Source organism: Oncorhynchus clarkii, chromosome 33 (genome assembly GCF_045791955.1).
Source record: "Oncorhynchus clarkii lewisi isolate Uvic-CL-2024 chromosome 33, UVic_Ocla_1.0, whole genome shotgun sequence".
Lineage (NCBI taxonomy): Eukaryota > Metazoa > Chordata > Actinopteri > Salmoniformes > Salmonidae > Oncorhynchus > Oncorhynchus clarkii.
In genome coordinates, this window is record NC_092179.1 from 34,654,909 (window position 1) to 34,677,332 (window position 22,424).

Consider the following 22,424-nt stretch of genomic DNA (forward strand, 5'->3'; position numbering starts at 1 on the left):
TCATTAAGACAAACATATCCAGTTTCCTTCTTTCCAAGGTCTTTATGTAATTCAAGCAGTAAAGTTTCTCACAGCTTGAGGCTGATTTCACATTTTCACAGAAATATGTTTCTACAACTTGATTGGAGTCCACCTGTCATAAATTAAATTGATTGGACTTACTTTGGAAAAGCACAAACCTGTCTATATGAGGTCGAAGGAATTGTCCACAGAGCTCTGAGACAGGATTGTGTCGAGGCACAGATCTGGGGAAGGGTACCAAAACATTTCTGCAGCCTTGAAGGTCTCCAAGAACACAGTGGCCTCCATCATTCTCAAATGGAAGACGTTTGAAACCACCAAGACTCTTCCTAGAGCCGGCCGCCTGGACAAACTGAGAAATCAGAGAGAAGGGCCTTGGTCAGGGAGGTGACTGAGAACCCAATGGTCACTCTGGCAGAGCTCCAGAGTTCCTCTGTGGAGATGGGAGAACCTTCCAGAAGGACAACCATCTCTGCAGCACTCCACCAATCAGGCCTTTATGGTAGAGTGTCCAGACGGAAGCCACTCCTCAGTAAAAGGCACATGGAGTTTGCCAAAAGGAATCTCAGACCATGAGAAACAAGATTCTCTGGTCTGATTGAACTCTTTGGCCTGAAGGCCAAACGTCATGTCTCGAGGAAACCTGGCAGCATCCCTATGGTGAAGCATGGTGGTGGCGGCATCATGCTGTGGGGATGTTTTTCAGCGGCAGGGACTGGGAGACTAGTCAGGATCGAGGGAAAGAAGAATGGAGCAAAGTACAGAGAGATCCTTGATGAAAAGCTGCTCCAGAGCGCTCAGGACCTCAGACTGGGGCGAAGGTTCACCTTCCGACAGGACAATAACCCTAAGCACACAGACAAGACAACGCAGGAGTAGCTTCAGGACAAGTCTCAATGTCCTTGAGTGGCCCGGCCAGAGCCTGGACTTGAACCCGATCCAACATCTCTGGAAAGACCTGAAAATAGCTGTGCAGTGACGCTCCCCATCCAACCTGACAGAGCTTGAGAGGATCTCCAGAGAAGAATGGGAGAAACTCCCCAAATACAGGTGTGCCAAGCTTGTAGCGTCAGACCCAAGAAGACTCGAGGCTGTAATCACTACCAAAGGTGCTTCAACAAAGTACTGAGTAAAGGGTCTGAATACTAATGTAAATTTGATATTTCAGTTTTTTATTATTAACACAATTGCAAAAATGCTTGTCGTATTGTGTGTAGATTGATGATTGAAAAAATATATTTTTTTTTAATACATTTTAGAATAATGATGTAACACATTTTTGGGAAAAAGTCAAGGGGTTCGCAAACTTTCCAAATACACTGTATGGAAATTCTCCAGAGAGAGGAATCCCAGATATATATCTATAGAGTAGAGCGACTTACTCTGTTGTCGTAAACCTTCTTCAGAGAGGAATCCCAGATAGATATCTATAGAGTAGAGAGACATCCCAAATAGATATCTATAGAGTAGAGAGACTTACCCTGTTGTCGTAAACCTTCTTCAGAGCTTCGTAGCGGATGGAACCTTGGAAGACGACTCCTTGGAACGTGTTGCTCTTATCACTGGCTACCAACTCCACACACACCATCTCCCCCTCGCCTACCGTCATGTCACAAAACACCTACACACACAGAGAGACAGAGCGAGAGAGAGAGACAGAGCGAGAGACAGAGCGAGAGAGAGAGACAGAGCAAGAGAGAGAGACAGAGCGAGAGAGAGAGACAGAGCAAGAGAGAGAGACAGAGCGAGAGAGAGAGACAGAGCGAGAGCGAGAGACAGAGCGAGAGCGAGAGACAGAGCGAGAGACAGAGAGAGAGCGAGAGACAGAGAGACAGAGAGAGAGAGACAGAGAGACAGAGAGAGACGCACACGTTAGAACAGTGATTCTCAACTAGTGGGTTGCGACCCAAATTGGGTCTCGGGAGGTTCTGAATGGGTCGCGGGTATCTCTAATGAACTTATCCTCTGCAGCAGTGGTAACTCCGGGTCTTCCTTTCCTGTGGCGGTCCTCATGAGAGCCAGTTTCATCATAGCGCTTGATGGTTTTTGCGACTGCACTTGAACATAAATACAATTTGTTTTGATTTTGAAGAAACTTAATATAATAATGGATATATATTAATATGGACTTGGTCTTTTACCAAATAGAGCTATCTTCTGTATACCACCCCTACCTTGTCACAACACAACTGATTGGCTCAAATGCATTAAGTAAAGAAATTCAACAAATTAACTTTTAACAAAACACACCTGTTAATTGTAACGCCTTCCAGGTGACTACCTCATGAAACTTAGGGCTCCCGAGTGGCGCAGGGGTCTAAGAGGCGTCACTACAGTCCCTGGTTCGAATCCAGGCTGTATCACATCCGGACGTGATTGGGAGTCCCATAGGGCAGCGCACAATTGGCCCAGCGTTGTCTGGGTTTGGCCGGGGTAGGCTGTCATTGTAAATAAGACTTGATTCTTGACTGACTTGCCTCGTTAAATAAAGGTTAAATAAAAATGTATTTAAAAAGCTGGTTGAGAGAATCTGGCCCAGAGTGCAAAGCTGTCATCAAGGCAAAGGGTGGCTACTTTGAAGAATCTACAATATATTTTGATTTGTTTAACACTTTTTTGGTTACTACATGATTCCATATGTGTTATTTCATAGTGTTGATGTCTTCACTATTATTCTACAATGTAGAAAATAGTAAAAATAAAGAAAAACCCTGGAATGAGAAGGTGTCCAAACGTTTAACTGGTACTGTATATTATACTATATGTACTGTATGTATTTTTAAAATAACTTTTAAAAATACTGTGATTTAAATTATCAGCAGCGCTATTAAGTGGATTTGGTCGTCGTCGTCTGAAACCAGTGAACTTTACATTCTTCAAGAATATGGGCAACATTTTATAGTCATATAATTGGTTAATTAAATATCAATATAGCATTAAAAAAAATAGTTTTCTATATTATTTTCCGAGATGTGAATATTAAGTCGCGACAGACAACCTGGTTCAATTATGTTTCCCGAAGCAACACCAGTTGAGAACCGCTGCGTTAGAACACGGAGTGTCTGTTTACAAGAATGGTTTGCAGAGTCAAGTCGTTTAGCTGAGAAAGCTGATACCAGGAACTGAAAAGACCGGTTCAATCACTGCTGTTTTATATTTTCACTGTAAAAACGTAGAGAAAGTCATCGATTTCCTTCCCAGGAAAATAATCAATTTGTAACTGACCCCGTCTGCCATTAATACACTAAAATCAGGGGTCTGCCATGAGGTTAATACACTAGAATCAGGGGACTGCCATGAGGTTAATACACTAGAATCAGGGGACTGCCATGAGGTTAATACACTGGAATCAGGGGTCTGCCATGAGGTTAGTACACTAGAATCAGGGGACTGCCATGAGGTTAATACACTAGAATCAGGGGACTGCCATGAGGTTAATACACTAGAATCAGGGCTCTGCCATGAGGTTAATACACTAGAATCAGGGGTCTGCCATGAGGTTAGTACACTAGAATCAGGGGTCTGCCATGAGGTTAATACACTGGAATCAGGGGTCTGCCATGAGGTTAATACACTAGAATCAGGGCTCTGCCATGAGGTTAATACACTAGAATCAGGGGTCTGCCATGAGGTTAATATACTGGAATCAGGGGTCTGCCATGAGGTTAATACACTAGAATCAGGGGACTGCCATGAGGTTAATACACTAGAATCAGGGGTCTGCCATGAGGTTAATACACTAGAATCAGGGGTCTGCCATGAGGTTAATACACTAGAATCAGGGGTCTGCCATGAGGTTAATACACTAGAATCAGGGGACTGCCATGAGGTTAATACACTAGAATCAGGGGACTGCCATGAGGTTAATACACTAGAATCAGGGGTCTGCCATGAGGTTAATACACTAGAATCAGGGGTCTGCCATGAGGTTAATACACTAGAATCAGGGGTCTGCCATTAATACACTAGAATCAGGGGTCTGCCATGAGGTTAATACACTAGAATCAGGGGTCTGCCATGAGGTTAATACACTAGAATCAGGGGACTGCCATGAGGTTAATACACTAGAATCAGGGGTCTGCCATGAGGTTAATACACTAGAATCAGGGGTCTGCCATGAGGTTAATACACTAGAATCAGGGGTCTGCCATGAGGTTAATACACTAGAATCATGGGTCTGCCATGAGGTTAATACACTAGAATCAGGGGACTGCCATGAGGTTAATACACTAGAATCAGGGGTCTGCCATGAGGTTAATACACTAGAATCATGGGTCTGCCATGAGGTTAATACACTAGAATCAGGGGACTGCCATGAGGTTAATACACTAGAATCAGGGGTCTGCCATGAGGTTAATACACTAGAATCAGGGGACTGCCATGAGGTTAATACACTAGAATCAGGGGTCTGCCATGAGGTTAATACACTAGAATCAGGGGACTGCCATGAGGTTAATACACTAGAATCAGGGGTCTGCCATGAGGTTAATACACTAGAATCAGGGGACTGCCATGAGGTTAATACACTAGAATCAGGGGTCTGCCATGAGGTTATTAATACACTAGAATCAGGGGTCTGCCATGAGGTTAATACACTAGAATCAGGGGTCTGCCATGAGGTTATTAATACACTAGAATCAGGGGTCTGCCATGAGGTTAATACACTAGAACCAGGGGTCTGCCATGAGGTTAATACACTAGAATCAGGGGTCTGCCATGAGGTTAATACACTGGAATCAGGGGACTGCCATGAGGCCGTTTACTGTAACGAACCAACGGAAGCAGAGGAAATGGAATGAAACGGGGGAGGTTCCTACCCGAATTTGTCCAATAGAAACTCTCGTTTTCATTGTAAAACGTTTTCCATTTGGAGTAAATGGTTTCCGGGTTGCAACGGAGACCGAATAATGAATACACCCCAGGTCACACTTCAACACACAGCCCATCTCCCAGGGGGCCCTCCTAAAGGCCCCGGCAGTCAATCACAACCTGTCAGGTGCCTGATTGGGCTGGGGAGGGGATTGTGGGCGGTTGTCACGGTTACCTCCTCAAAGTTGTCAATCATGAAGAAGATGTTGGGGTAGCTCATCTTAGACTCCTCTCCTTTACTGTCCATGGCGTGTTTACTTGGTGACGCATACACTTGCTGTGATGAGAGAGAGAGGGAGAGAGAAAGTAAGGGAAAGAGAGGGACCAGGAGAGATACAGAGAAAGGGAGAGGAAGGGGGGAAGAGAGAGAGAGGAAGGGGGAGAGAGAGAAGAGAGGAAGGGGGAGAGAGAGAAGAGAGGAAGGGGGGGAGAGAGAGAGGAAGGGGGGGAGAGAGAGAGGAAGGGGGGAGAGAGAGAGGAAGGGGGGAGAGAGAGAGGAAGGGGGGGAGAGAGAGAGGAAGGGGGGGGAGAGAGAGAGGAAGGGAAAGAGGGACGAGGAGAGAGCGAGAAAGGGTGAGAGAGCGAGAAAGGGTGAGAGAGCGAGAAAGGGTGAGAGAGCGAGAAAGGGTGAGAGAGCGAGAAAGGGGGAGAGAGCGAGAAAGGGGAGAGAGAGCGGGAGAGAGCGAGAAAGGGGAGAGAGCGAGAAAGGGGGAGAGAGAGAGAGAGAGAAAGGGGGAGAGAGAGAGAGAGCGAGAAAGGGGGAGAGAGAGAGAGAGAGAGAAAGGGGGAGAGAGAGAGCGAGAAAGGGGGAGAGAGAGCGAGGAAGAGAGAGAAACAGAGAGAGAGAGAGACAAAGCGAGAAAGAGAGAGTTACTGGGTCAGGTTCTGTAGAGGCCCATCTATCCATAGCTACATCAGTAAATCCAATGGGATGTAGTCTGAAGAGTCCTGTCTCTTACCTGAGACTTCTTCCTGTGAATGTGGATGTCTCCTGCGTCTGAGCGCGTGCAGACGGCACACGTCACCACATAGTCCAGCTGATAGGAAAAAAAAAAGAGGTCATGAACTTGGTTTTATTCAACCATATTCTGAACTAGAGTTTCCTGGAAAATTACAAGTGGCCCAGCGGTCTAAGGTACTGCATCGCAGTGCTAGAGGCAATACTACAGACCTGGGTTCATTCAACTGGCAACTGAAGTCAGCCTGCAGACACCCGGCCTGCCACAAGGAGTTGCTAGAGAGCCACGAGCCAAGTAAAGCTCATCGCTCTCTAGCGACTCCTTGTGGCGGGCCGGGTGTCTGCAGGCTGACTTCAGTCGCCAGTTGAACAGTGTTTCCTCCGACACATTGGTGCGGCTGACTTCCGGTTTAGGCTGGCGGGTGTTAAGGAGCGCGGTTTGGCAAGTCATGTTTCAGAGAACGCACGACTCCACCTTCGCCTCCCCGAGCCCGTTTGGGGAGTTGCAACGATGAGACAAGATCGAAATTGGGGAGAATAAGGGGAAAATATTTAATAGATAACATTTTTACACCCAAAGTGTGATGGGTGACAATATTAGGCTATCACTATCAATGACGTGTTATCCTAGTGAATGACGTGTTAGCCCATAGGCCTATATGTTTTGGTTTGAATCACAGCTAAAGATGCCAAATAACAATTAAGCACATTAATCCCCTTTAGAACCAGTGTAAAGCCAAACTGGAATACATAGGCAGCCAAACTGGAATACAGAGACAGCCAAACTGGAATACACAGACAGCCAAACTGGAATACACAGACAGCCAAACTGGAATACATAGACAGCCAAACTGGAATACACAGACAGCCAAACTGGAATACATAGACAGCCAAACTGGAATACATAGACAGCCAAACTGGCCTACATAGACAGCCAAACTGGAATACACAGACAGCCAAACTGGCCTACATAGACAGCCAAACTGGAACACACAGACAGCCAAACTGGCCTACATAGACAGCCAAACTGGAACACACAGACAGCCAAACTGGCCTACATAGACAGCCAAACTGGCCTACATAGACAGCCAAACTGGCCTACATAGACAGCCAAACTGGCCTACATAGACAGCCAAACTGGCCTACATAGACAGCCAAACTGGCCTACATAGACAGCCAAACTGGCCTACATAGACAGCCAAACTGGCCTACATAGACAGCCAAACTGGCCTACATAGACAGCCAAACTGGAATACATAGACAGCCAAACTGGCCTACATAGACAGCCAAACTGGCCTACATAGACAGCCAAACTGGCCTACATAGACAGCCAAACTGGCCTACATAGACAGCCAAACTGGCCTACATAGACAGCCAAACTGGCCTACATAGACAGCCAAACTGGCCTACATAGACAGCCAAACTGGCCTACATAGACAGCCAAACTGGCCTACATAGACAGCCAAACTGGCCTACATAGACAGCCAAACTGGCCTACATAGACAGCCAAACTGGCCTACATAGACAGCCAAACTGGCCTACATAGACAGCCAAACTGGCCTACATAGACAGCCAAACTGGCCTACATAGACAGCCAAACTGGCCTACATAGACAGCCAAACTGGCCTACATAGACAGCCAAACTGGCCTACATAGACAGCCAAACTGGCCTACATAGACAGCCAAACTGGCCTACATAGACAGCCAAACTGGCCTACATAGACAGCCAAACTGGCCTACATAGACAGCCAAACTGGCCTACATAGACAGCCAAACTGGCCTACATAGACAGCCAAACTGGCCTACATAGACAGCCAAACTGGCCTACATAGACAGCCAAACTGGCCTACATAGACAGCCAAACTGGCCTACATAGACAGCCAAACTGGCCTACATAGACAGCCAAACTGGCCTACATAGACAGCCAAACTGGCCTACATAGACAGCCAAACTGGCCTACATAGACACCGTGTCAGTTTCCAGTTTGGGGAAGATCATTTTTCACCATAAAAAATGCCCCTTTATAAGAAAGCATTACACGCAGGAACACTTTTGATACCAGTTGTTTCCCACTAATTAATTGCATTTTGGAACATTTCGTGCTCATAGCCTCCTGCCAGGGGAATGGCTGCCATTTTGGAACATCGTGCTCATAGCCTCCTGCCAGGGGCATTGCTGCCATTTTGGAACATCGTGCTCATAGCCTCCTGCCGGGGGCATGGCTGCCATTTAGGAACATCGTGCTCATAGCCTCCTGCCGGGGGCATTGCTGCCATTTAGGAACATCGTGCTCATAGCCTCCTGCCAGGGGCATTGCTGCCATTTAGGAACATCGTGCTCATAGTCTCCTGCCAGGGGCATTGCTGCCATTTAGGAACATCGTGCTCATAGCCTCCTGCCGGGGGCATTGCTGCCATTTAGGAACATCGTGCTCATAGCCTCCTGCCAGGGGCATTGCTGCCATTTTGGAACATTTCGTGCTCATAGCCTCCTGCCGGGGGCATTGCTGCCATTTAGGAACATCGTGCTCATAGCCTCCTGCCGGGGGCATTGCTGCCATTTAGGAACATCGTGCTCATAGCCTCCTGCCGGGGGCATTGCTGCCATTTAGGAACATCGTGCTCATAGCCTCCTGCCGGGGGCATTGCTGCCATTTAGGAACATCGTGCTCATAGCCTCCTGCCAGGGGCATTGCTGCCATTTAGGAACATCGTGCTCATAGTCTCCTGCCAGGGGCATTGCTGCCATTTAGGAACATCGTGCTCATAGCCTCCTGCCGGGGGCATTGCTGCCATTTAGGAACATCGTGCTCATAGCCTCCTGCCAGGGGCATTGCTGCCATTTTGGAACATTTCGTGCTCATAGCCTCCTGCCGGGGGCATTGCTGCCATTTAGGAACATCGTGCTCATAGCCTCCTGCCGGGGGCATTGCTGCCATTTAGGAACATCGTGCTCATAGCCTCCTGCCGGGGGCATTGCTGCCATTTAGGAACATCGTGCTCATAGCCTCCTGCCGGGGGCATTGCTGCCATTTAGGAACATCGTGCTCATAGCCTCCTGCCAGGGGCATTGCTGCCATTTAGGAACATCGTGCTCATAGTCTCCTGCCAGGGGCATTGCTGCCATTTAGGAACATCGTGCTCATAGCCTCCTGCCGGGGGCATTGCTGCCATTTAGGAACATCGTGCTCATAGCCTCCTGCCAGGGGCATTGCTGCCATTTTGGAACATTTCGTGCTCATAGCCTCCTGCCGGGGGCATTGCTGCCATTTAGGAACATCGTGCTCATAGCCTCCTGCCGGGGGCATTGCTGCCATTTAGGAACATCGTGCTCATAGCCTCCTGCCGGGGGCATTGCTGCCATTTAGGAACATCGTGCTCATAGCCTCCTGCCGGGGGCATTGCTGCCATTTAGGAACATCGTGCTCATAGCCTCCTGCCGGGGGCATTGCTGCCATTTAGGAACATCGTGCTCATAGCCTCCTGCCAGGGGCATTGCTGCCATTTAGGAACATCGTGCTCATAGCCTCCTGCCAGGGGCATTGCTGCCATTTAGGAACATCGTGCTCATAGCCTCCTGCCGGGGGCATTGCTGCCATTTAGGAACATCGTGCTCATAGCCTCCTGCCGGGGGCATTGCTGCCATTTAGGAACATCGTGCTCATAGCCTCCTGCCGGGGGCATTGCTGCCATTTAGGAACATCGTGCTCATAGCCTCCTGCCGGGGGCATTGCTGCCATTTAGGAACATCGTGCTCATAGCCTCCTGCCGGGGGCATTGCTGCCATTTAGGAACATCGTGCTCATAGCCTCCTGCCAGGGGCATTGCTGCCATTTAGGAACATCGTGCTCATAGCCTCCTGCCGGGGGCATTGCTGCCATTTAGGAACATCGTGCTCATAGCCTCCTGCCGGGGGCATTGCTGCCATTTAGGAACATCGTGCTCATAGCCTCCTGCCAGGGGCATTGCTGCCATTTAGGAACATCGTGCTCATAGCCTCCTGCCGGGGGCATTGCTGCCATTTAGGAACATCGTGCTCATAGCCTCCTGCCGGGGGCATTGCTGCCATTTAGGAACATCGTGCTCATAGCCTCCTGCCGGGGGCATTGCTGCCATTTAGGAACATCGTGCTCATAGCCTCCTGCCGGGGGCATTGCTGCCATTTAGGAACATCGTGCTCATAGCCTCCTGCCGGGGGCATTGCTGCCATTTAGGAACATCGTGCTCATAGCCTCCTGCCGGGGGCATTGCTGCCATTTAGGAACATCGTGCTCATAGCCTCCTGCCAGGGGCATTGCTGCCATTTAGGAACATCGTGCTCATAGTCTCCTGCCAGGGGCATTGCTGCCATTTAGGAACATCGTGCTCATAGCCTCCTGCCGGGGGCATTGCTGCCATTTAGGAACATCGTGCTCATAGCCTCCTGCCGGGGGCATTGCTGCCATTTAGGAACATCGTGCTCATAGCCTCCTGCCGGGGGCATTGCTGCCATTTAGGAACATCGTGCTCATAGCCTCCTGCCGGGGGCATTGCTGCCATTTAGGAACATCGTGCTCATAGCCTCCTGCCGGGGGCATTGCTGCCATTTAGGAACATCGTGCTCATAGCCTCCTGCCAGGGGCATTGCTGCCATTTAGGAACATCGTGCTCATAGCCTCCTGCCGGGGGCATTGCTGCCATTTAGGAACATCGTGCTCATAGCCTCCTGCCGGGGGCATTGCTGCCATTTAGGAACATCGTGCTCATAGCCTCCTGCCGGGGGCATTGCTGCCATTTAGGAACATCGTGCTCATAGCCTCCTGCCGGGGGCATTGCTGCCATTTAGGAACATCGTGCTCATAGCCTCCTGCCGGGGGCATTGCTGCCATTTAGGAACATCGTGCTCATAGCCTCCTGCCGGGGGCATTGCTGCCATTTAGGAACATCGTGCTCATAGCCTCCTGCCGGGGGCATTGGGGCATTGCTGCCATTTAGGAACATCGTGCTCATAGCCTCCTGCCAGGGGCATTGCTGCCATTTAGGAACATCGTGCTCATAGCCTCCTGCCGGGGGCATTGCTGCCATTTAGGAACATCGTGCTCATAGCCTCCTGCCGGGGGCATTGCTGCCATTTAGGAACATCGTGCTCATAGCCTCCTGCCGGGGGCATTGCTGCCATTTAGGAACATCGTGCTCATAGCCTCCTGCCGGGGGCATTGCTGCCATTTAGGAACATCGTGCTCATAGCCTCCTGCCGGGGGCATTGCTGCCATTTAGGAACATCGTGCTCATAGCCTCCTGCCGGGGGCATTGCTGCCATTTAGGAACATCGTGCTCATAGCCTCCTGCCAGGGGCATTGCTGCCATTTAGGAACATCGTGCTCATAGCCTCCTGCCGGGGGCATTGGGGCATTGCTGCCATTTAGGAACATCGTGCTCATAGCCTCCTGCCGGGGGCATTGCTGCCATTTAGGAACATCGTGCTCATAGCCTCCTGCCGGGGGCTGCCATTGCTGCCATTTAGGAACATCGTGCTCATAGCCTCCTGCCGGGGGCATTGCTGCCATTTAGGAACATCGTGCTCATAGCCTCCTGCCGGGGGCATTGCTGCCATTTAGGAACATCGTGCTCATAGCCTCCTGCCGGGGGCATTGCTGCCATTTAGGAACATCGTGCTCATAGCCTCCTGCCGGGGGCATTGCTGCCATTTAGGAACATCGTGCTCATAGCCTCCTGCCGGGGGCATTGCTGCCATTTAGGAACATCGTGCTCATAGCCTCCTGCCAGGGGCATTGCTGCCATTTAGGAACATCGTGCTCATAGCCTCCTGCCGGGGGCATTGCTGCCATATAGGAACATCGTGCTCATAGCCTCCTGCCGGGGGCATTGCTGCCATTTAGGAACATCGTGCTCATAGCCTCCTGCCAGGGGCATTGCTGCCATTTAGGAACATCGTGCTCATAGTCTCCTGCCAGGGGCATTGCTGCCATTTAGGAACATCGTGCTCATAGCCTCCTGCCGGGTGCATTGCTGCCATTTAGGAACATCGTGCTCATAGTCTCCTGCCAGGGGCATTGCTGCCATTTAGGAACATCGTGCTCATAGCCTCCTGCCGGGGGCATTGCTGCCATTTAGGAACATCGTGCTCATAGCCTCCTGCCGGGGGCATTGCTGCCATTTAGGAACATCGTGCTCATAGCCTCCTGCCGGGGGCATTGCTGCCATTTAGGAACATCGTGCTCATAGCCTCCTGCCGGGGGCATTGCTGCCATTTAGGAACATCGTGCTCATAGCCTCCTGCCAGGGGCATTGCTGCCATTTAGGAACATCGTGCTCATAGCCTCCTGCCAGGGGCATTGCTGCCATTTAGGAACATCGTGCTCATAGCCTCCTGCCGGGGGCATTGCTGCCATTTAGGAACATCGTGCTCATAGCCTCCTGCCGGGGGCATTGCTGCCATTTAGGAACATCGTGCTCATAGCCTCCTGCCGGGGGCATTGCTGCCATTTAGGAACATCGTGCTCATAGCCTCCTGCCGGGGGCATTGCTTTCATTTAGGAACATCGTGCTCATAGCCTCCTGCCGGGGGCATTGCTGCCATTTAGGAACATCGTGCTCATAGCCTCCTGCCGGGGGCATTGCTGCCATTTAGGAACATCGTGCTCATAGCCTCCTGCCAGGGGCATTGCTGCCATTTAAGAACATCGTGCTCATAGCCTCCTGCCGGGGGCATTGCTGCCATTTAGGAACATCGTGCTCATAGCCTCCTGCCGGGGGCATTGCTGCCATTTAGGAACATCGTGCTCATAGCCTCCTGCCAGGGGCATTGCTGCCATTTAGGAACATCGTGCTCATAGCCTCCTGCCGGGGGCATTGCTGCCATTTAGGAACATCGTGCTCATAGCCTCCTACCGGGGGCATTGCTGCCATTTAGGAACATCGTGCTCATAGCCTCCTGCCGGGGGCATTGCTGCCATTTAGGAACATCGTGCTCATAGCCTCCTGCCGGGGGCATTGCTGCCATTTAGGAACATTGTGCTCATAGCCTCCTGCCAGGGGCATTGCTGCCATTTAGGAACATCGTGCTCATAGCCTCCTGCCGGGGGCATGGCTGCCATTTAGGAACATCGTGCTCATAGCCTCCTGCCGGGGGCATGGCTGCCATTTAGGAACATCGTGCTCATAGCCTCCTGCCGGGGGCATGGCTGCCATTTAGGAACATCGTGCTCATAGCCTCCTGCCGGGGGCATTGCTGCCATTTAGGAACATCGTGCTCATAGCCTCCTGCCGGGGGCATTGCTGCCATTTAGGAACATCGTGCTCATAGCCTCCTGCCGGGGGCATGGCTGCCATTTAGGAACATCGTGCTCATAGCCTCCTGCCGGGGGCATGGCTGCCATTTAGGAACATCGTGCTCATAGCCTCCTGCCGGGGGCATTGCTGCCATTTAGGAACATCGTGCTCATAGCCTCCTGCCGGGGGCATGGCTGCCATTTAGGAACATCGTGCTCATAGCCTCCTGCCGGGGGCATTGCTGCCATTTAGGAACATCGTGCTCATAGCCTCCTGCCGGGGGCATTGCTGCCATTTAGGAACATCGTGCTCATAGCCTCCTGCCGGGGGCATTGCTGCCATTTAGGAACATTGTGCTCATAGCCTCCTGCCGGGGGCATTGCTGCCATTTAGGAACATCGTGCTCATAGCCTCCTGCCGGGGGCATTTCTGCCATTTAGGAACATCGTGCTCATAGCCTCCTGCCGGGGGCATTGCTGCCATTTAGGAACATCGTGCTCATAGCCTCCTGCCGGGTGCATGGCTGCCATTTAGGAACATCGTGCTCATAGCCTCCTGCCGGGGGCATGGCTGCCATTTAGGAACATCGTGCTCATAGCCTCCTGCCGGGGGCATTGCTGCCATTTAGGAACATCGTGCTCATAGCCTCCTGCCGGGGGCATTGCTGCCATTTAGGAACATCGTGCTCATAGCCTCCTGCCGGGGGCATTGCTGCCATTTAGGAACATCGTGCTCATAGCCTCCTGCCGGGGGCATTGCTGCCATTTAGGAACATCGTGCTCATAGCCTCCTGCCGGGGGCATTGCTTCCATTTAGTAACATTGTGCTCATAGCCTCCTGCCGGGGGCATGGCTGCCATTTAGGAACATCGTGCTCATAGCCTCCAGCCAGGGGCATTGCTGCCATTTAGGAACATCGTGCTCATAGCCTCCTGCCGGGGGCATTGCTGCCATTTAGGAACATCGTGCTCATAGCCTCCTGCCGGGGGCATTGCTGCCATTTAGGAACATTGTGCTCATAGCCTCCTGCCGGGGGCATTGCTGCCATTTAGGAACATCGTGCTCATAGCCTCCTGCCGGGGGCATTGCTGCCATTTAGGAACATTGTGCTCATAGCCTCCTGCCGGGGGCATTGCTGCCATTTAGGAACATCGTGCTCATAGCCTCCTGCCAGGGGCATTGCTGCCATTTAGGAACATCGTGCTCAAAGCCTCCTGCCAGGGGCATTGCTGCCATTTAGGAACATCGTGCTCATAGCCTCCTGCCGGGGGCATTGCTGCCATTTAGGAACATCGTGCTCATAGCCTGTGAGGTGGACCCAAGATGGCTGCTAGAAGGACCCAAGATGGCTGCTAGAAGGACCCAAGATGGCTGCTAGAAGGACCCAAGATGGCTGCTAGAAGGACCCAAGATGGCTGCTAGAAGGACCCGATCACGTGACGGGCAATGGCTAATAAAAATGTGGATATCTGAGAGAGCCATGTGAGTGGGTCGGCCTGGTTAGTACTGGGACGGGAGACAGCCTGTTCAGGGTCGGCCTGGTTAGTACTGGGACGGGAGACAGCCTGTTCAGGGTCGGGCCTGGTTAGTACTGGGACGGCCTGTTCAGGGTCGGGCCTGGTTAGTACTGGGACGGGAGACAACCTGCTCAGGGTCGGGCCTGGATAGTACTGGGACAACCTGTTCAGGGTCGGGCCTGGTTAGTACTGGGACAACCTGTTCAGGGTCGGGCCTGGATAGTACTGGGACAACCTGTTCAGGGTCGGGCCTGGATAGTACTGGGACGGGAGACAGCCTGTTCAGGGTCGGGCCTGGATAGTACTGGGACAACCTGTTCAGGGTCGGGCCTGGTTAGTACTGGGACGGGAGACAACCTGTTCAGGGTCGGCCTGGTTAGTACTGGGACGGGAGGCAACCTGTTCGGGGTCAGGCCTGGTTAGTACTGGGACAGCCTGTTCAGGGTCGGGCCTGGATAGTACTGGGACGGGAGGCAACCTGTTCAGGGTCGGCCTGGTTAGTACTGGGACAGCCTGTTCAGGGTCGGCCTGGTTAGTACTGGGACGGGAGACAACCTGTTCAGGGTCGGCCTGGTTAGCACTGGGACGGGAGGCAACCTGTTCAGGGTCGGGCCTGGTTAGTACTGGGACAGCCTGTTCAGGGTCGGGCCTGGATAGTATTGGGACGGGAGGCAACCTGTTCAGGGTCGGCCTGGTTAGTACTGGGACAGCCTGTTCAGGGTCGGGCCTGGATAGTACTGGGACGGGAGGCAACCTGTTCAGGGTCGGGCCTGGTTAGTACTGGGACGGGAGACAGCCTGTTCAGGGTCAGGCCTGGTTAGTACTGGGACAGGAGACAGCCTGTTCAGGGTCGGCCTGGTTAGTACTGGGACGGGAGACAACCTGTTCAGGGTCGGGCCTGGTTAGTACTGGGACGGGAGACAGCCTGTTCAGGGTCGGCCTGGTTAGTACTGGGACGGCCTGTTCAGGGTCGGGCCTGGTTAGTACTGGGACGGGAGACAGCCTGTTAAGGGTCGGCCTGGTTAGTACTGGGACGGGAGACAGCCTGTTCAGGGTCGGGCCTGGATAGTACTGGGACAACCTGTTCAGGGTCGGTCCTGGTTAGTACTGGGACGGGAGACAACCTGTTCAGGGTCGGCCTGGTTAGTACTGGGACGGGAGGCAACCTGTTCAGGGTCGGGCCTGGTTAGTACTGGGACAGCCTGTTCAGGGTCGGGCCTGGATAGTACTGGGACGGGAGGCAACCTGTTCAGGGTCGGCCTGGTTAGTACTGGGACAGCCTGTTCAGGGTCGGGCCTGGATAGTACTGGGACGGGAGGCAACCTGTTCAGGGTCGGGCCTGGTTAGTACTGGGACAGGAGACAGCCTGTTCAGGGTCGGCCTGGTTAGTACTGGGACAGGAGACAGCCTGTTCAGGGTCGGCCTGGTTAGTACTGGGACGGGAGACAGCCTGTTCAGGGTCGGCCTGGTTAGTACTGGGACGGGAGACAACCTGTTCAGGGTCGGCCTGGTTAGTACTGGGACGGGAGACAGCCTGTTCAGGGTCGGCCTGGTTAGTACTGGGACGGCCTGTTCAGGGTCGGGCCTGGTTAGTACTGGGACGGGAGACAGCCTGTTAAGGGTCGGCCTGGTTAGTACTGGGACAGGAGACAGCCTGTTCAGGGTCGGGCCTGGATAGTACTGGGACGGGAGGCAACCTGTTCAGGGTCGGGCCTGGTTAGTACTGGGACGGGAGGCAACCTGTTCAGGGTCGGGCCTGGTTAGTACTGGGACGGGAGGCAACCTGTTCAGGGTCGGGCCTGGTTAGTACTGGGACAGGAGACAGCCTGGGAATGAGCATGTTGTCATACCAACCTTCATTAAGATCAGATTCAGGTAAACACTCTCCTCCCAGTCGATGTCAGGTTCTCCTAAACCTGGAAGCTTCTTAGAGTCTCTCCTGTACACCTCCACATCTACCTGGAATACAGAGATATATACATTATATAATCATATTCCACATCTACCTGGAAAATACAGACGTGACAATTACACTGAATTATCCCACCTACAATACACAACACCGCCCTTCACTATTTGAACACTGTAGTCTCTTTGCTGCTGACTTCCAGTGTGATGATCATATAGTCTGGTTGTATAGAAATGTCCTGATGCAGCACACAGAGTGCAGGTTAAATCAACCCTGGCTATACTCCAGGACAGCTCCTTAGCTCAGCTACATCTCACCCTTCAACGACCCCCAGCCACAGCTCACCCTTCAACGACCCCCAGCCACATCTCACCCTTCAACGACCTCCGGCCCAGCCACATCTCACCCTTCAACGACCCCCGGCACAACCACATCTCACACTTCAACGACCTCCAGCCACATCTCACCCTTCAACGACCTCCGGCCCAGCCACATCTCACCCTTCAACGACCCCCGGCACAACCACATCTCACCCTTCAACGACCCCCAGCCCAACCACATCACACCCTTCAACGACCCCCAGCCACATCTCACCCTTCAACGACACCCAGCCACATCTCACCCTTCAACGACACCCAGCCACATCTCAACCTTCAACGACACCCAGCCACATCTCACCCTTCAACGACCTCCGGCCCAGCCACATCTCACCCTTCAACAACCCCCAGCCACATCTCAACCTTCAACGACCCCCAGCCACATCTCACCCTTCAACGACCTCCGGCCCAGCCACATCTCACCCTTCAACGACCCCCGGCACAACCACATCTCACCCTTCAACGACCTCCAGCCACATCTCACCCTTCAACGACCTCCAGCCCAGCCACATCTCACCCTTCAACGACCTCCAGCCCAGCCACATCTTACCCTTCAACGACCCCCAGCCCAGCCACATCTTACCCTTCAACGACCCCCAGCCCAGCCACATCACACCCTTCAACGACCCCCAGCCCAAACACATCACACCCTTCAACGACCCCCAGCCACATCTCACCCTTCAACGACCCCCAGCCACATCTCACCCTTCAACGACCCCCAGCCACATCTTACCCTTCAACGACCCCCAGCCCAGCCACATCACACCCTTCAACGACCCCCAGCCACATCTCACCCTTCAACGACCCCCAGCCACATCTCACCCTTCAACGACCCCCAGCCACATCTCACCCTTCAACGACCCCCAGCCACATCTCACCCTTCAACGACCCCCAGCCACATCTCACCCTTCAACGACCCCCAGCCACATCTCACCCTTCAACGACCCCCAGCCACATCTCACCCTTCAACGACCCCCAGCCACATCTCACCCTTCAACGACCCCCAGCCACATCTCACCCTTCAACGACCTCCGGCCCAGCCACATCTCACCCTTCAACGACCTCGGGCCCAGCCACATCTCACCCTTCAACGACCTCCGGCCCAGCCACATCTCACCCTTCAACGACCTCCGGCCCAGCCACATCTCACCCTTCGACGAACTCCGGCCGAGCCACATCTCACCCTTCGACGAACTCCGGCCCAGCCACATCTCTCCCTTCAACGACCTACGGCCCAGCCACATCTCACCCTTCAACGACCTCCGGCCCAGCCACATCTCACCCTTCAACGACCCCCAGCCACATCTCAACCTTCAACGACCCCCAGCCACATCTCACCCTTCAACGACCCCCAGCCACATCTCACCCTTCAACGACCTCCAGCCACATCTCACCCTTCAACGACCCCCAGTCACATCTCACCCTTCAACGACCTCCGGCCCAGCCACATCTCACCCTTCAACGACCTCCGGCCCAGCCACATCTCACCCTTCAACGACCTCCGGCCCAGCCACATCTCACCCTTCAACGACCTCCGGCCCAGCCACATCTCACCCTTCAACGAACTCCGGCCCAGCCACATCTAACCCTTCAACGAACTCCGGCCCAGCCACATCTCACCCTTCAACGACCCCCAGCCCAACCACATCACAACCTTCAACGACCCCCAGCCACATCTCACCCTTCAACGACCCCCAGCCACATCTCACCCTTCAACAACCCCCAGCCCAACCACATCTCCCCTTCAACGACCCCCAGCCACATCTCACCCTTCAACAACCCCCAGCCACATCTCAACCTTCAACGACACCCAGCCACATCTCAACCTTCAACGACCTCCGGCCCAGCCACATCTCACCCTTCAACAACCCCCAGCCACATCTCAACCTTCAACGACCCCCAGCCACATCTCACCCTTCAACGACCTCCGGCCCAGCCACATCTCACCCTTCAACGACCCCCGGCATAACCACATCTCACCCTTCAACGACCTCCAGCCCAGCCACATCTCACCCTTCAACGACCTCCAGCCCAGCCACATCTTACCCTTCAACGACCCCCAGCCCAGCCACATCTCACCCTTCAACGACCTCCGGCCCAGCCACATCTCACCCTTCAATGACCTCCGGCCCAGCCACATCTCACCCTTCAACGAACTCCGGCCCAGCCACATCTCACCCTTCAACGACCCCCAGCCACATCTCACCCTTCAACGACCAGCAGCCACATCTCACCCTTCAACGACCCCCAGCCACATCTCACCCTTCAACGACCCCCAGCCACATCTCACCCTTCAACGACACCCAGCCACATCTCACCCTTCAACGACCCCCAGCCACATCTCACCCTTCAACGACCCCCAGCCACATCTCACCCTTCAACGACCTCCGGCCCAGCCACATCTCACCCTTCAACGACCCCCGGCACAACCACATCTCACACTTCAACGACCTCCAGCCACATCTCACCCTTCAACGACCTCCAGCCCAGCCACATCTCACCCTTCAACGACCTCCAGCCCAGCCACATCTCACCCTTCAACGACCCCCAGCCCAGCCACATCTCACCCTTCAACGACCCCCAGCCCAACCACATCACACCCTTCAACGACCCCCAGCCACATCTCACCCTTCAACGACCCCCAGCCACATCTCACCCTTCAACGACCCCCAGCCACATCTCACCCTTCAACGACCCCAGCCACATCTCACCCTTCAACGACCCCCAGCCACATCTCACCCTTCAACGACCCCCAGCCACATCTCACCCTTCAACGACCCCCAGCCACATCTCACCCTTCAACGACCCCCAGCCACATCTCACCCTTCAACGACCCCCAGCCACATCTCACCCTTCAACGACCCCCAGCCACATCTCACCCTTCAACGACCCCCAGCCACATCTCACCCTTCAACGAACCCCAGCCACATCTCACCCTTCAACGACCTCCAGCCAATCCACATCTCACCCTTCAACGACCTCCAGCCCAGCCACATCTCACCCTTCAAAGACCCCCAGCCAACCCACATCTCACCCTTCAACGACCCCCAGCCACATCTCACCCTTCAACGACCTCCGGCCCAGCCACATCTCACCCTTCAACGACCTCCGGCCCAGCCACATCTCACCCTTCAACGACCTCCCGCCCAGCCACATCTCACCCTTCAACGACCTCCGGCCCAGCCACATCTCACCCTTCAACGACCTCCGGCCCAGCCACATCTCACCCTTCAACGACCTCCGGCCCAGCCACATCTCACCCTTCAACGACCTCCGGCCCAGCCACATCTCAGCCTTCAACGACCTCCGGCCCAGCCACATCTCACCCTTCCACGACCTCCGGCCCAGCCACATCTCACCCTTCAACGACCTCCGGCCCAGCCACATCTCACCCTTCAACGACCTCCGGCCCAGCCACATCTCACCCTTCAAAGACCCCAGCCAAGCCACATCTCACCCTTCAACGACCCCCAGCCACATCTCACCCTTCAACGACCTCCAGCCCAGCCACATCTCACCCTACAACGACCTCCAGGCACATCTCACCCTTCAACGACCTCCGGCCCAGCCACATATCTCCCTTCAACGACCTCCGGCCCAGCCACATCTCACCCTTCAACGACCTCCGGCCCAGCCACATCTCACCCTTCAACGACCTCCGGCCCAGCCACATCTCACCCTTCAACGACCTCCGGCCCAGCCACATCTCACCCTTCAACGACCTCCGGCCCAGCCACATCTCACCCTTCAACGAACCCCGGCCCAGCCACATCTCACCCTTCAACGACCTCCAGCCCAGCCACATCTCACCATTCAACGACCTCCAGCCCAGCCACATCTCACCATTCAACGACCTCCAGCCCAGCCACATCTCACCCTTCAACGACCTCCAGCCCAGCCACATCTCACCATTCAACGACCTCCAGCCCAGCCACATCTCACCCTTCAACGACCTCCGGCCCAGCCACATCTCACCATTCAACGACCTCCGGCCCAGCCACATCTCACCCTTCAACGACCTCCGGCCCAGCCACATCTCACCCTTCAACGACCTCCAGCCCAGCCACATCTCACCCTTCAACGACCTCCAGCCCAGCCACATCTCACCCTTCAACGACCTCCAGCCCAGCCACATCTCACCATTCAACGACCTCCAGCCCAGCCACATCTCACCCTTCAACGACCTCCGGCCCAGCCACATCTCACCCTTCAACGAACTCCGGCCCAGCCACATCTCACCCTTCAACGACCTCCGGCCCAGCCACATCTCACACTTCAACGACCTCCAGCCACATCTCACCCTTCAGCGACCTCCAGCACAGCCACATCTCACCCTTCAACGACCCCCAGCCCAACCACATCACACCCTTCAACGACCCCCAGCCACATCTCACCCTTCAACGACCCCCAGCCACATCTCACCCTTCAACGACCCCCAGCCACATCTCACCCTTCAACGACCCCCAGCCACATCTCACCCTTCAACGACCCCCAGCCACATCTCACCCTTCAACGACCCCCAGCCACATCTCACCCTTCAACGACCCCCAGCCACATCTCACCCTTCAACGACCCCCAGCCACATCTCACCCTTCAACGACCCCCAGCCACATCTCCCCTTCAACGACCCCCAGCCACATCTCACCCTTCAACAACCCAGAGCCACATCTCAACCTTCAACGACACCCAGCCACATCTCAACCTTCAACGACCCCCAGCCACATCTCACCCTTCAACGACCTCCGGCCCAGCCACATCTCACCCTTCAACGACCCCCGGCATAACCACATCTCACCCTTCAACGACCTCCAGCCCAGCCACATCTTACCCTTCAACGACCTCCGGCCCAGCCACATCTCACCCTTCAACGACCCCCGGCATAACCACATCTCACCCTTCAACGACCTCCAGCCCAGCCACATCTTACCCTTCAACGACCCCCAGCCACATCTCACCCTTCAACGACCAGCAGCCACATCTCACCCTTCAACGACCCCCAGCCACATCTCACCCTTCAACGACCTCCAGCCCAGCCACATCTCACCATTCAACAACCCCCAGCCCAACCACATCTCACCCTTCAACGACCCCCAGCCACATCTCACCCTTCAACAACCCCCAGCCACATCTCACCCTTCAACGACACCCAGCCACATCTCACCCTTCAACGACACCCAGCCACATCTCACCCTTCAACGACCCCCAGCCACATCTCACCCTTCAACGACCCCCAGCCACAGCTCACCCTTCAACGACCACCGGCCCAGCCACATCTCACCCATCAACGACCCCCGGCACAACCACATCTCACACTTCAACGACCTCCAGCCACATCTCACCCTTCAACGACCTCCAGCACAGCCACATCTCACCCTTCAACGACCTCCAGCCCAGCCACATCTCACCCTTCAACGACCTCCAGCCCAGCCACATCTCACCCTTCAACGACCCCCAGCCCAGCCACATCTCACCCTTCAACGACCCCCAGCCCAACCTCATCACA

The 22,424-nt window shown here is 54.0% G+C and overlaps 1 protein-coding gene across 1 annotated transcript in view; it reads right to left on the bottom strand.

Moving 5' to 3' along the window:
- Positions 1–22,424, bottom strand: part of LOC139392896 (uncharacterized protein KIAA0930 homolog) — a 63,506-nt gene that overhangs the window by 8,278 nt on the left and 32,804 nt on the right. Inside the window, exons 3-6 of the mRNA XM_071141219.1 lie at positions 16,490–16,594; positions 5,850–5,927; positions 5,066–5,167; positions 1,502–1,642 (exon numbers count right to left, since the gene is read on the bottom strand). Coding sequence (XP_070997320.1) covers positions 1,502–1,642; positions 5,066–5,167; positions 5,850–5,927; positions 16,490–16,594 — 426 coding nt within the window. The remainder of the gene's footprint in view (positions 1–1,501; positions 1,643–5,065; positions 5,168–5,849; positions 5,928–16,489; positions 16,595–22,424) is intronic.